The 14,367-nt window shown below is 38.4% G+C and overlaps 1 protein-coding gene across 6 annotated transcripts in view; it reads right to left on the reverse strand.

Annotated features, from left to right (window-relative positions):
• Positions 1–14,367, reverse strand: part of pde4d (phosphodiesterase 4D, cAMP-specific) — a 205,104-nt gene that overhangs the window by 31,566 nt on the left and 159,171 nt on the right. Inside the window, exon 1 of one of the 6 annotated variants that reach the window (XM_008418383.3) lies at positions 3,090–3,634. The exons of the other annotated variants lie outside the window; for them this stretch is intronic. Coding sequence (XP_008416605.1) covers positions 3,090–3,154 — 65 coding nt within the window. The 5' untranslated portion in view covers positions 3,155–3,634. Of the gene's footprint in view, positions 1–3,089; positions 3,635–14,367 lie in introns of those variants that run through there. 6 annotated transcript variants of the gene reach the window in all.

Consider the following 14,367-nt stretch of genomic DNA (forward strand, 5'->3'; position numbering starts at 1 on the left):
GAGTGGGCTACTTAAATGCTAATTTTAGAAGAAATATTAAATAATCTACACACCGTCAGGCCTTATGAAAGGCCTGACCTGATGTTCAGTCATTGCCAGAAATTGTCAAAACTGTTAAAACAAATCGCTAGAATAAAATTAATGCAACAGTTTGCAAACATTTTTTGGGGACTAGGCTTTAAACAACATTTCTGAGTTGAATGAAGTTGAAATGACTGGTAACTTTTTAGATAATTTTACTCAACTTATTTAATTTAGTTAACTATTTTGTGCTATATTGTCTCTATCATAAGTCACTTCTCCTCGGTCCTCCTTGGTTGCATCCTGACCAGCATTCATCTTTTTTCTCTCAATTTTTTTCTGTATTAATCCACATATTAAGAAGAAAGAGAACCCTAAATAATTAAATTGGCTACATCATAAACAGTGACTGAAAGAGTAATAAAATTTGAAATATATTTTACAAAGATTGGTCATGTTTGAGACCTTTTCTCTCAGAGCCTCAGTTAAGATGTGCGGATCACAACTTCAGCCTAGCTCTGTTGACTTTAGAGCTTTTTGCTCCAGCACAGAAAGTTTCTAAACCACTGAGGGGCAATTTTGATACTGACCTACATTACTTTTAACTGAAGGAGCTATTTTAATAAGGAGAAAATCAAATTATAGAAAACCGTCATTCACAGGACGCAACTCAAGACAAATGAGAATAACTAACATTTGACTTAACCAACATCTTTGAATTCTTGCAAAACATGTTTTTTTTGTGTTTGCTACTAATTTAAAATGTTGAACTTTACATTCAAATATGTTCTTCATTAACTTTATATTGGCAATAATTTAACAAATGCCAATATTTATTACACCTTAAAATTTCTTATTACAGTGTAACGTTGGCTTGAAAAAAGTCAGATGCAAACACTGGCATTAAAATGTACACTTTTTCCATCTTTTCTTGATTATTTCTCCCAATTTACATCTTCTAATGATTGATCTATGTTTATTCCGCAAACACAATGATGGACACCAACAGTCTGTAATTATAAAACTAGTTGAGACAAACAGGTCTGTCTGGATTTCTTTATGCTGAATTTTGTTATTGTCTTAGATAGCTATGGACAGCCTCACACAGCTGCTCATGTGAGTTTGAGCAAAAAAAGAAAAACTGTTAACCTGAAGATATCTAATCAGGCATGTAATTGCATAATAAAAGCTACTGTGATACAACACACTTAAGTTTTTACTGGACTTAAGCACATACATTTGGATCTGCTTCATAATACTGCCCATCAGAGATGTATTTTTCATCTTAAAAACACTCAGATATCTGTTATGAAAGAAAAAAGGCAATGTTAGAATTAAATGAAAGAAGCCTCCACAAAACAGTAAATGGCATAAAGGAGGGCAGGACAGATGGAGTAGGCGGCATGCCTTGTCCAGCTGAGTATTGCTTTTGGTAGACATTCAAAAAGATGGCTCATACAAACCAAACACTGCCAGATTCTCAGCTTTTAATGAGAACGAGAAAAAAAAAGAGACATTTTGCAGTCAGCTCTTTTACTAAAACCAGTTTTATAACCACTCACTTTACTGTAGGTACAGTAATATGTCACACCTGCAGAAGCGCTATAATGGCGTGAGACCTGGTTACTATGTCTTCATTTTACAAAAGCTGAGTAGGTTGCAGAGCAGACTGGTAAACTGACACAAGACTATAAGACTCTACCAGGCTTAAACACACGTCTCTTGTAAAAACCCCACAACTTCATGAGCATTGTATTATGAGTATTTTAATTGAGTGCAAACCGCAGTTGTACTCAGTTACCATCCTCCTGAAAGAGAGTAATGTAAAATATGTCAATGCTCACCTTCATTGTTGGAGCTGCAATTCATTTTTTTTTTACTGACAAGCAAGAACAAGTTGGAACAGGAGGGAATAGGAGACAGGAGGGGAAGGGCAAGGCGAGTTCTGCCCCTGGGGATGCATTCAGCATCCTGAATTCAACTACAGATAAATTTAGCTTTTCAGTAGATATGCAAAAACTGTCTGTAGTCTGGAATCAGAGGGTTTTCAACTTCACCGAACCCAAGCTATGACGGGCTGGTTGGAAAGTCTACATTTGTATTTTGATTTTATTTTCAGTGAATTAACACCTGTATACTAGCAGCAGTGCAAGCAATGACACTACAATGGGGAGAATACCAAGAGCAAGCTATTTAAAGCATCTGTAAGGTGTACAACAAATAGGCCAGATGAAGAACAGAGATGAAAGACATTTAAAAAGAAGTATAGATATGCCTATAAATTTGTTCAGGTTTTCAGACACCAAGACTTTCAACAGAAAACAATAAGATTTAATGAAGTGGAGAACAGTTGTAATTTTAGCGTTTTTGTTTCCATGCATCACGCATCAAGGCGGATTTGTAAATCCTTTCATAACTGGAAAGTTTTAAAGATGAAAATGTACATTGCTTTGGAAATACACAGAGGTTGCTGTGTCAGTAATGGCAGCTGAGTTAGCATTACTGAATAGCAATAAAATAAAATGCTGGAGTTTCAAATGTCATCTCAATAACTGTTTTGTCTTTGTTTCAAAACAATAAAATACTTTTGCTGCTCTTGTGCTTCTAACATAAAGCTCTGCCTCTAAAGCAAAAACAATGACCACTAACAGAACGAATACCAGGAAAAATATTCTGACTTAACTAAAAGTTCTTTTAAAAGAGAAATTGGAATTAGCTAAAATTGTATGTGATTTGTTAAGTCTTTACAGAAAACAGAGATCAGATGTCAGCCACACTTTGACTGGAGCATCTCTATTTTTCTCAACCTATTTTGCTTCACCTGCTGATATGAGTAAGAAACGCTTCAAAGCAAGTGTATGGTGATGTCAAAGGCAAACCCATCCTCTGACAGAAGAATGAGTAGTGCCTTGCACAGAAAAAAGCACAAACACTAGTGTGACGTAAACAGGAGCAGGATGACAGCATTTAGACCTGAACTGAAAAGAATGTGAATAAAAGTAACTACAAAAAAAAAAAAGAAAAAAAAGAAAAATAGAGTTAGAAGATAAAGTTTCTCATCAATTTACCATATCCCCTCTGTGTTCTTCAAAGAGCTGGTGGAGCGAGACCGAGGCTTAAGAATGATACTCATCTTCTGATTTTTCCTTCCACATCCACACAGACGACATGTGTAAACTCCCTGTGTGCACAAAGTCGCAGACACCTTCTCCAGCAAGCCACCGGGGTCCCACTGACCGGCCGCCGCTGGTCTGAGGCGATCTGGACGGAGCGTCCTTCCCCCAGCTTAGCAGAGTGGTCCAGACCAAACAGTTCTCCACACTGCTGCTCCTCCTGAAGCTCCGGTGGTTCGGCAGCAGGTCGGTTTGTTACCCGGCTCTCCCTCTCACTCACTTGCACTTATCTATCATGCCAGAGCAGCATGTGATCTTCCTCTTTCCTAATCCAGTCATGCACTCACTCACACTGCTGCTCTCCTTCCTCACTCTGCGCCTCCCTTTCAAGTCCATGTGCTTACTTTTTTCCCTGCACCGAAGGGCTGAAATAAGATTCCAGTTTCTCAGGACGTACGTGACGGTCTTCCTGTCCCTCCGTTTCCCTTGGGCTGCTGCCTGAGAATGACTGAGTGGGGAGGGGTGGTTTGGTAGTAGTAATTGTCTGAAGGGCGGGCCTTCTTTTATCCGTGAGCAGTCTTAACAATCATCTCATGCGTCAGTCACTCGGCAACTGCTGTAACCTAAAACCAAGCGCCAAGCATTCCAACGTTCTTTAGACTCTTGGCAAAGATAGCATAACAGAAGCAGTGAATTACATTACAATAGGACAAGTGTCCTTTATTCCCCCTTTTTTTGGTAGAGTAACAACTGTGTGCGGCATAGTGATCTCGGCTAGCAGAAGCAAACTAAGGATTAACCACAGGAGGAAAAGACAATATGAAACAATAAAATAGTTGTTGATGGTGAGAAATGATCAGCCATTTAGAAGTAAAACAAGAACACAAAATCCCCCATCTTTAAATTGTTTTAACACGTATTTTCTTCAGGGCTAAACATGTCTCAGTGCAAACCATCAAATGTTTGAGGCAGAACACCCATTTTCTGCTGAGATAGGCCTCTTAGAAAAGGCAACAAAGAGTCTAGCACAATTTTTGAGGCCATTTGTGCTTCACATTTTCAAGTGTGCAGGCAGGAAAACTCATAAATCAACCTACTCATCTCCTTCAAGATTCAGTTATTTATTTTGTTTTAAATTAGGGTAAGAAAGTACATTTTAGGACTATTTCATAATCTTCAACCAAAGCTGTTTGTTAAAGTCTGGAAATTTGGCTAATCTTAAGAGCAGGCTTGGGTTCTGTTTTTTTTCATGTATTCTTGGAGGGCTTGTCCCATCATTTGTAATGTTGGTCGTCACCCGTGATGCATTTTTGACAGCCAACAATTTTAAAGCAATTTTCCATATTCAGCCCTAGTCTACTTTGAGGATATGTGGTTACAGGACTCCAAGAAATCATGTCTACCAAACACAGGTGACTCAGGAAAGAATTACACCGGGAAAGAAATTTAACAAGTATTGCCAGACTGTACAGCCTCTCCAAACGTGTAGTTAAAAGCCAGTAGACTTCCATTACTACACATCCATACATACATCACTTTTTTATACAGCACAATCCTGTTCGGATTAAGAACCAGGATTAACTAAACTGGTGACTATCCCAAGAGACATTAGCCAATCTTCACATGTTCATCACAAGGCAATCCAAACTGACTGGCATCATAATGGCCAATTTGAGCAACAAAACTCAATGTCACTGAAGGAAACCCATGCATGCAAGAGAAAGTCCATGCAAACAGGCCTAATGTATTTAGTTTGCACAGTAAAAATGTCTAAATGTTACCCACTCAAGATGATATAAAGTCAGTTGCACAAGCTAATGTATTGCTTACAGTGCACCATACCTAACTGATATAGATTAGACATTGGTGAAAAGGGGGAAACTAATCCCATCACCACAGATTGTAAACACCACGTGCTCAGAGAAATTACTGGAGAACTCTGGAGAACTGTTGACTGGTGGAAATTGAGTTTAAATGGTACACTATTCCTTTATAGCACAACCAAAAGAACCTAAATGGAATCACAAAAGATCACCCACTTTTTTTTTCTTTTTTTACTTTTGTATTACCTGTTATTCCTTCTTAGGTTAATGTTTAATTATACATCAGATGATGACATAAACATTTCAGACTGCTTTAATAAAGTGAGCCTGATTCTGTTGAGGCAGCAGCTCAGTTCTGCACAAATGACCTGGTTTTTGTTTCATGCAGTGGGCTTACTGTATGAAATACAAAATAAAAAAATATGCAAATCTGCTTGTTTTAAAGTAAATATTTGGAGTTTAATTGATATTTCAGGATCTGGGTTCTGTTTTTACTAGATATGTATTTTACTACTTCTTCTTTGGCCATTCAAAAGACATCCAGAACTTCAGGCACTAAAAGCCCATGTGTAAGGGGCGCCTACTAAAAAGTAAGTTATACAAGCAGTCGTAATGCTTACGGTGCAGTAAGGCAGACTGATGCAGTTTAGAAATTGGTGACAAGGGGGAAACTAATCCTATTACCAGTCTGCAAATTCCATGTGCTCAAAGAAATGACAACTGTGAAGAACTAATCTCTGGTATAAACTGAGCAAAATGGCAGCCTGTTGTTTTACAGTGAATTAAAGAAACCTAATGAAATTTCCACTATTACATGGACATTGCAAATACTGTGGAGTTTCTGACTACGGATCACAGTCAGAAGCATAGTTGGTATTGATAAAACAGGTCCACGAAGCAAAAAACACAACTTCAGAAACTCAGGTTTATCTTTCTTCAGACTGGAAATAAATATGTTAATATGTCTGAATGAGCAGTTTAGCAGTTTTCTGAAAAAGCAACAGCGCATTACTAAGATTAAACAAGTACCTTTAAATACAGCTCAGAAACAGGGGTCTAAAATCCTAGTAGCACAATTCTAAATTGAACATGTAATCTGCATTGAATGTGAAGCAATGCAGTAAAAACAACACTTCAAAATTTTCAACACAGGGACATTCACATAAAGCGTATTTTAACATTGAAGCTGCTTTACTGCCACCTGCTGGATGCAGGGTTGTAAGGCGTATCAATGCTTTGTACATGCCAAAATGTAATATTGTCTCTAGAAATGATGAATTCACCATAAAATACCTCATGACGTAAAAAAATAAAAACATTTTTACATTTGATGCGGCTATGAGCAATAAACACCTTAGCCATTAGCCATTAATTGTTCTTCATCTCATTTCAAGTGCTTGTGAACACAAGATTTGACTTTCCCTCCTCTATGTTTCCTTCAGATCAGTTATGAAATATTTTTGCTGTAGCTTTTAGGCCATGCAAAGATAATCTCTTATTCCATTAGGTGGTGTCCAGAAACCTGAAAATATTTATATTTTTTGCATTTTAAAATGACCTGTCTTAAATTCTTATCAATTCTGAAATGTTAAATCCAAAAGAAACACATAACATCAAGTATAACACATCATTTTTAAATCATGCTCACTAAACTTTACTATATGTACAACTTTTCAACAGAAAATCTGAAAATCTTTAGGTACATTATAAGCTAATTATAGTGTAGAGATAGTTTAACAAAATCTAATAAGTAAAATCTAATGAGCTTAGAGACAACAGTTTTTTTTCTTGTTAAAACATAAATACAATACTGCCACCTACTGTTCCAATTAGTTATTGCTATAAACCTAGAGACATGGGCTATGTTAACAGAGTAATTGAGAAAGTTATAGATTTTTTTTTTCTCCTCCAAGAGCCAGACACACACATATCCATTAAAGGTTGAAATAAATAGCACTTAGAAAGGGGACAGCACAGATGGTTGGTAAACATTATCGACCAGGTTACATCCATATTTGTATGTATGGAACCGCCTGCCAATAAAGCTGCATCCAAATACCATGCGGGTGCGTATACTGGTGATTATTCATGTCAGACACAGAAAACAGGCAAGAAGGAACATCGAATGACAGTCACTTACTGGGACCGTGGACAACATGTTAGAGAAATGATGAAGGAAAAACAGGCGTAATGAGCTCCTAAAATGTATCTTTGAGCTTTAATGGACACAGAGTGGTCTGATAATTAGCCTGGCCTCTGCTCATTAGTGAACACATGGTCACTTGATGGAACCTGCTTATCTCTCAATTATTATATATTTGGCTGTGCTTTATCAAAAGCTTGGAGAATACTTTGTTTTCCTCACAAAGCACTAAGGAACACAAACACAACCCTGGACAAAATGACCTACACTTCAGGCCAACACTATGAGTTTTATAAAGCAAACAGCAAAGCTGCAGAGCTGCAGCCACCAAGCAACGGCCGTTTACACAACTCTCCGCTCCAGTTCTGTGTTGTCCAGGTAGAACTATTTATCATATTTTCTGATAAGACAGAGCACACATAAATACACACACTGTGCACATAAATACCAGTAATACAAACACAAAAATCCGTTTTGGGCACAGTGTGAACTGAAAGAATACAAGCACAAAGCGATAAAGAGTGAGTTCTTCGATTCTCATTCCTCTTTTATTTTAATTTTACCAAATCTCAACTTGTCACATGCAACCAAAAGCCCAAATCCAACTATACTGCACATACAAAGCTAGTTATTTGAAGACTGTTACAGGACCTTATAGGAAATAGCTTAACAGCATATAGAAATCAGATTAAAGTCTGTTTACTGACACACCTTCCTGCAAATAGTTTCGGTGAGGAGCCATACCCTCTCCTAGCACGAGGTTTGATGTCGATGGGCTTGTTCGTGGCATAGGGCGAACCATTGGAGCAGGCATGGCGGTACCGAGCTATCTTCTCCAATGACAGATAATCCGAGTTTACAGGCAAACTCATGTTTTTCTTAAATGAGCTATATCGCACATGCACTTGTGTGCAGGCTCAGAGAAAAGAGGAAGAATAGATGGAGTGAGAAGGCTGATAAAGCCACCTAACTAGATAGGAGGGAGGTGTGTGTGTGTGAGGACAGGAGGAGAAGAGAGGGATCAGAATGGGTGTGACTTGAAACAGAAAAAAAGGAGAAATATGGAGAGTGAGAGAGAAAGATGCAGACAAGGGAGGAGCAAAGTGCAGAGGCGAAACAAACTAATTTAGATTTCCTCTCACACAGCCACTAAGAGTCAGTATTGACAAAGAAATCACATTCAGTGGTGTACTATAGATTTGGTACAAAGTTAACATATTCGGTGGAATCTTCTGCTTACAAGGCTTTATTAGTATAATTGTTACAGGGGTATGAAAATAAAATTAATTACACAAAAAAAAGGTCTTGAAAGCCCTGATTTTTGGGTGACCCCCAAAATCACCCCTTTTTAACTAATTTAAGCACCTTCAGCTGGTATGCCTGAGGATGTCCCAGAGTGATCAGAGTGCTCTAGGATGCATGCAGCTGTTTTAGCGCCAGCACTTCTACAAATGTCACAGTCAAATACACTGTTAGTGTGCTATCTTAAAATGTTCCTACACCTTTCCCTCACTTATAAGAAAGACAAATTTGGCTGTTTGGAAATGACAGAAAGCAGCTGACTCCAGGTTTACTCAAACAAATAGTCTGAATAAGTAACCCGCTTACATCCACTGGTTATACTTGTGTTACTTTATATTAACAAAAACAGAACTTCAAAAAGGTGCAATATGAGCAAACAGCATTTAAAAATAATTCTAATTTTAAAAGGTCTTAAATAATATTCTTGCTTAAGATTTCTGAGTAAAAATCAAAATAAAACTGTACTAGGAAATCTTGGATGGAAGGTAAATATTGCTTTTCTACTTTAAAAAAATGCAATTAGATCATGTTATATATTTACGTTTTAGAAGTTTATTGGACTGTAAGAATTTAATGCAAATTTTTAAATTAAAGATTGAGTAAAACAGCAATGGGTGCAAATCAAAAGACTTGAAACGGCTTCCACAATCATAAAAAATCATAACATACTTTCATAAATCTTCTTTTTTGTTTAATATTGTATTCCTTAGACAAACTGAGAAACCTAAGGTATTTTTTATCTAAAGTTCTGTGAATTAAATCTTCTAATGGCAATTTAGTCTTTATGTCTGATTTGTTCCTTTTGAAGATTTTAAATAATTTCTCTAGAATCTTAAATAGGAGGTAATTAGCTTTTTCAGAGTCCATATAGATGATTCATTTCTTCACAATATTTAATAAAAACCTGCACCAAAACCATTTTAAATTCCTGATTTATGATGAGGGTTAAAACATATCTAAGAATCAAGAAAACAAGTCAGCTTTTACATACATGAAGTGAAGCCAGTAATAGCTTTTTTGTACCTTCAGGGGGCAATATAGCTCCATTAAAGATATCAGGATCATTTGGTTTGACATCAGAGCGTTTCAGATTTAGATCACACGCTTAAATTTTTATTAGGAAAATGTGTAGCATAAAATTAGTCAAATTAAGAAGTATAAGTAATAATACATGATCAGGAGGAAGATTTTTTTCTCCACGTAATATCAGAACTACTTCATGGCAATGGTCTTATTTGTCAGTTGCATCCATCCGTCCATCCTAAACTGATAGATCCTGAAGAGTTTCATCCTAAGCTGCCAGCAGGTGGCAATCGTTTCCATAGAGAAAACTCAGGTGTAGGTGAGCAACAGCCCAAACCAGGAGCAGCACAGCTGCACAAACACGCAGAGCAGCAAATCTCCTTGGAGCTCCAGCTCCTCCTCAGCTCTGACAGAAGCAGCCAGCATGTGACAACAACTCCTGCGTGGACAGGGAAGGCTGTCAAAGTCAAAGATACTCAGACAGATGATGACAACCCTCTCCATACTTCCTGAACATCTGAACACATCAGCTCACCGCACACACATAAAGGCGCACGAGTTGGTAAGAGAAAAAAGCCTCGCCGCAGCGTGTTAAATGCACACAAACACACAGACTGGGACACACGCCTATGTTTGCCCTGCTGCCGAGTCGGCCACACACTGGTGGTTGTACTGACGTGCCGAGACGCAGTGCCAGGCGACTGTCGTCACTCAGACTCCCCGAGGGTTAAAGCCATGAAAGCAGAACGACTGGATTTGAAAACCGAAACCTTTTCACACCAGCTGAGCAGCTCGGACGAAAGGTTACGCACCAACTTTTCAAATTACATGAGTGATAGATGTGTGCAGGATTTTAAATTCTTAATTTTGAAAACACCACATTGAACTATTTGAAAGAGGTAAAGTAACTACTGCTTAAGGGCGTGGAGCCCTTGGCAACTCTGCAGGCACTGCGAGAAGCCTGAATATGATTACAGTGATTGCATGTTTGTCTGTTGAGTATGTAAATAAGCCAATGTGATGTGATTAAAGAGGGGGAACAATAGAAAGCTAATTGAAATTCAAGGGAACCTGCATTTACTTAAAATAGGAACTGCTCTCATTTAAAGTTTTGGCACTTTAAAATGGACTGCTAATATGTATGTCAAGGAGCAATTCCTTGGATAGAGTCACGCTCTGTGCCCGTCTTCATAGTCCCTCTGCTGGATTCATGTTTATAATGTGGTTGCTATGGCAGAATTCAAAAGGGACAGGTAGGAAGTTACAACCAATGAGCCCTCAGTTGCTAAGGACACGGGGGAAGATTGTGTTATGAGAGATTGAGAATGACAGGGTCAAGGATGGAACAACTGAAGTTATACAATCAGGGGTGACTGTGGAGGGAAATTTGTTTATGGTAATGCAAAGCATTGTGCGGGTAGGACATTAGTTTTGGCCAAAAAAATTTGTTATTAGCAACATTCATTTAATACTGCACAGAGTCCATGACTTACCTGAACTCTATTTATACATCCCGCTGACTCAAAGGCCACAGAGCGGATTTAAGCTGTTCGTCTCATAGACTCAGCCGAGCACAAAGAAGAATAGAAAGCACCTTTACTGCAGAATGAGAAGTGTAGAGAAGTGCGGAGAGCTGAATATCAAACCAACAAAAGCTCTTAGTCATGGCGCACATGTGTGTTCTTGGAGTGCTTACACATTTTGTTGCAATTGCTGAGAATACGGCAATACAAAGAGAAAGAGACACAGAGAAAGAGAATGACAGAGAGAGTGAGAGCGAGAGTAGAAGAGAGCGAGTGTCGTGATGAGTTAAAGCTGAAGAGATGCTGGACTGAATGAATTAGAAAAGCATGTAGTGTGACCGGCATGAAGAAATCAGTGTTACAAGCACAAAACCACTTGTGTCAGGATAGACCTCAGAGTCAGATCCACGGGAGAAATAACAAAACCGGCTTGACGATTTTATTTTTTGATAATCCAGCATTATGTGCGATCATTATTCACAAACAAAACCCAAAGGGCTGCAATTTATAGTCACTCTAGCGAGGCACCTCAGTACAGAATGTACTCAAAAGGAAATGTTCTGGAATACAAAGGCAAATCCCCCCCACAGACTTGAGGATTTGTGTCCCCAGGTTCAAAACGGCGTCCAGGGGCCAAAAGAAATACATCTCTCCTGGCTGGCGGGTAACTGCTGTTAATGTGTAAGCAGCAGGGTGTTGATATCCCACAGCCACTAACATTTAAACAGTGGTGCAACCAACAGAAGTCACACACACCATCGACTCTGAAAGCATAAGGCTTTATAATCTACTTTAATGACATTTGACGGTTTTAATCTGGAACAGTTTAACTCTTTCCAATCCCATGTCTGCTTGCTTCTCTAACAGCACTAAAATCAAAACAAAGTGAATAAAATCATATTAATATTTAATAGAAAATTATAGAAATACCTCTGATTACTTAAAAGCCAAATACCAGATGTATTTGTCAGAAATTCCACTTTTAAAAATCAGTTTATTGGATTCTGGCAAGACAACTTTTTTTTTTTTATATCACCTTTATGTATTAGCCATGTGTTTCTGTATTTATCATATTTTCTAATCAAAGTGACAGCTTCTAAGATTTAAGCAATATATTTAAATAAATACTTAAATAGAATTTTTTTCTTTTGAAAAATCAGAAACTCGTGAAAGCAGGAAGCAGACAGTCGTGGACTTGAGCACTTTGCCCGAGAGGCTTTTCCATCGCACACATGCACACGTAGCTGCAGCTCAAGTGCACCTCAAGCACATGGTGAAGTTAATAGGTTTAAGTTGGCAGCAGTCCCTGTGATGTCAGAGTAATCCTTCATTAAACTGTGATGACATCATTGGGCTGCTCGGCGTGTGAAACCTGCATATGGCCACATATTTACAGTACCGTGTGCAGGGGGATGCCCTGCCACCTTGCACAACAAATGCCCTGAACATGTAATCCAGATTAGGCTGTTCTTCAAAACACATGCAGAGAGTGCCAGTCTCAGAGCGATTTTGTGAAATATTCTGGGGTCTGATATGCGGTTTAATAAGTACGACTCTGCAGTTGTGTAAACAGCTGTACCCCCCCACCCCCGTCAGTGAGGAGGCAAGCGGAATGGGTCGATTTGATATTTGTTCACCTTAAGTAATAAGCATGTGAACTAAAAGTAACAGTGAAGATTCCAGAAATACATTCATATTTAATACATTAGAATATTATTAAAAAAGTTCATTCATTTCAGTAGCTCAAGTCAATAAGAGTAACACACTCTACAGACTAATTACACAGAGATTGATGTATTCAACGCTTTAAATAAAACAAAAAAACAACATTTGACATGAGAGCATGAAACAGAGGAATAGGCCAAAGAGGCTGGGGTGAGGAAAGTCTGGGCCTTTGATTAGGCTGCTGCCCACGACCCATCCTGGGGGGCGAGTGGGTGGATGGATGGATAGACAGATGGACAGAGTAAATGCCTTGCCCTCACAGGAACTGATATTCTACTTTGTTGAATGGGTTTGTAAGCATTGAAAAGGACTTGAAATTTGACCCGTTATACTACCTAAACCAATCTCAACTTTTTATGCTGTGAGGCACGGAGCATTATTCTGAATGAGGCTACAGCCATCAGCGAGTACTGTTTTTATGCCAGAGTGCACGTAGTCTGCAACAGTATTTTGGTATGTGGACAACATCAAACTAACATCAACAAACTCTGGATTTTCCAGCAGAAAATTGCATCAGATGATAAAATTGACCCATTACACAATGATCTTTATCAGAAAAAAATTAGAGGTTGCCTTGACTGAAAACATGTTGCCGTCGGAATAATACTCCAACATTACATAAAATAAGAAGGCATGTCCCCCTTCTAATTGAGGGACATCCCCATGACCCTCAATAAGAAGCTTGCAAGAAACTCATCAGGATTGAATTGCACTTTGCATGGCCAGAAAAAAAACTGCAGAAGTAGTCAGCAAAGTCTATTAAAACCCTGTTACAGTGTTCATTTTGGTAATACTTAGTAAACCATAATGTGGCAAGCTACACTGAGAATACCTGAGGTGCTGGAATATTTAATATATTCCAGGCGCACTTGTAATATAATCATTTTAGTTATTTCATATTCACTATTTGCATTATGCTGGAGGGATTTAGAATAATGTGTAGGTAACCAGAAAAATTGAGCAACATTGAGAACCTATCAGCTGTCATGTTTTCAACCCAATGCCGTTCAATTTCAGAGAACAAGAAGCCGAAAAGAAGGCAAAAATACTGCGAAGATAAAAGATGCATTTATATCTGTGTGTTCAACTAGTTCAACTAATGAATGCAGTTGTTCAGCGTCCATCCATCCATGTTATGTAGCGCACACCACCATGTGATGTGACAGTCTTTCCTACTGCAGTGTTTTTCAACCACTGTTCCGAGTGATCGTCAGGTGTACCGTGGAAATTATTCAATTTCACTACGGTACCGTATTTTCCGGACTATAAGCTGCTACTTTTTTCCTAAACTTTGAACCATGCGGATTGTATCCCGCTGTGGCTTTTCTGTGGATTTTTCTTCAACCACCAGGGGGCTCTCTAACAGGAAGTGAATCATTAGAAGTCAAAATTGTAAATCAAAGAAGAACGGCTAATTTTCATTTAGAATAAGCACATGCTAGCAGCAGGCACGACGGAGAAATGTTTTCAAACTCATATCATGCAGCTTTTAAGTTGAGGGTTGTCGATCTGGCACTACAGGAGGGAAATAGAGACGCTGCATTTAAGCTCGGTGTGAACGAAACCATGGTTCGGCTTTGGAGACGGAGTACTGCGTACTTAATATATGCAGCAGATTTATTAGGACGCCGCCCTCTGCTGGGTCCTGATGGAAAACCGAGAGCAGCTTCCAGTTTTTATTTAAATTTTTTTAA

This window comes from Poecilia reticulata, chromosome 9 (assembly GCF_904066995.2).
Source record: "Poecilia reticulata chromosome 9, P_reticulata-male-v2, whole genome shotgun sequence".
Lineage (NCBI taxonomy): Eukaryota > Metazoa > Chordata > Actinopteri > Cyprinodontiformes > Poeciliidae > Poecilia > Poecilia reticulata.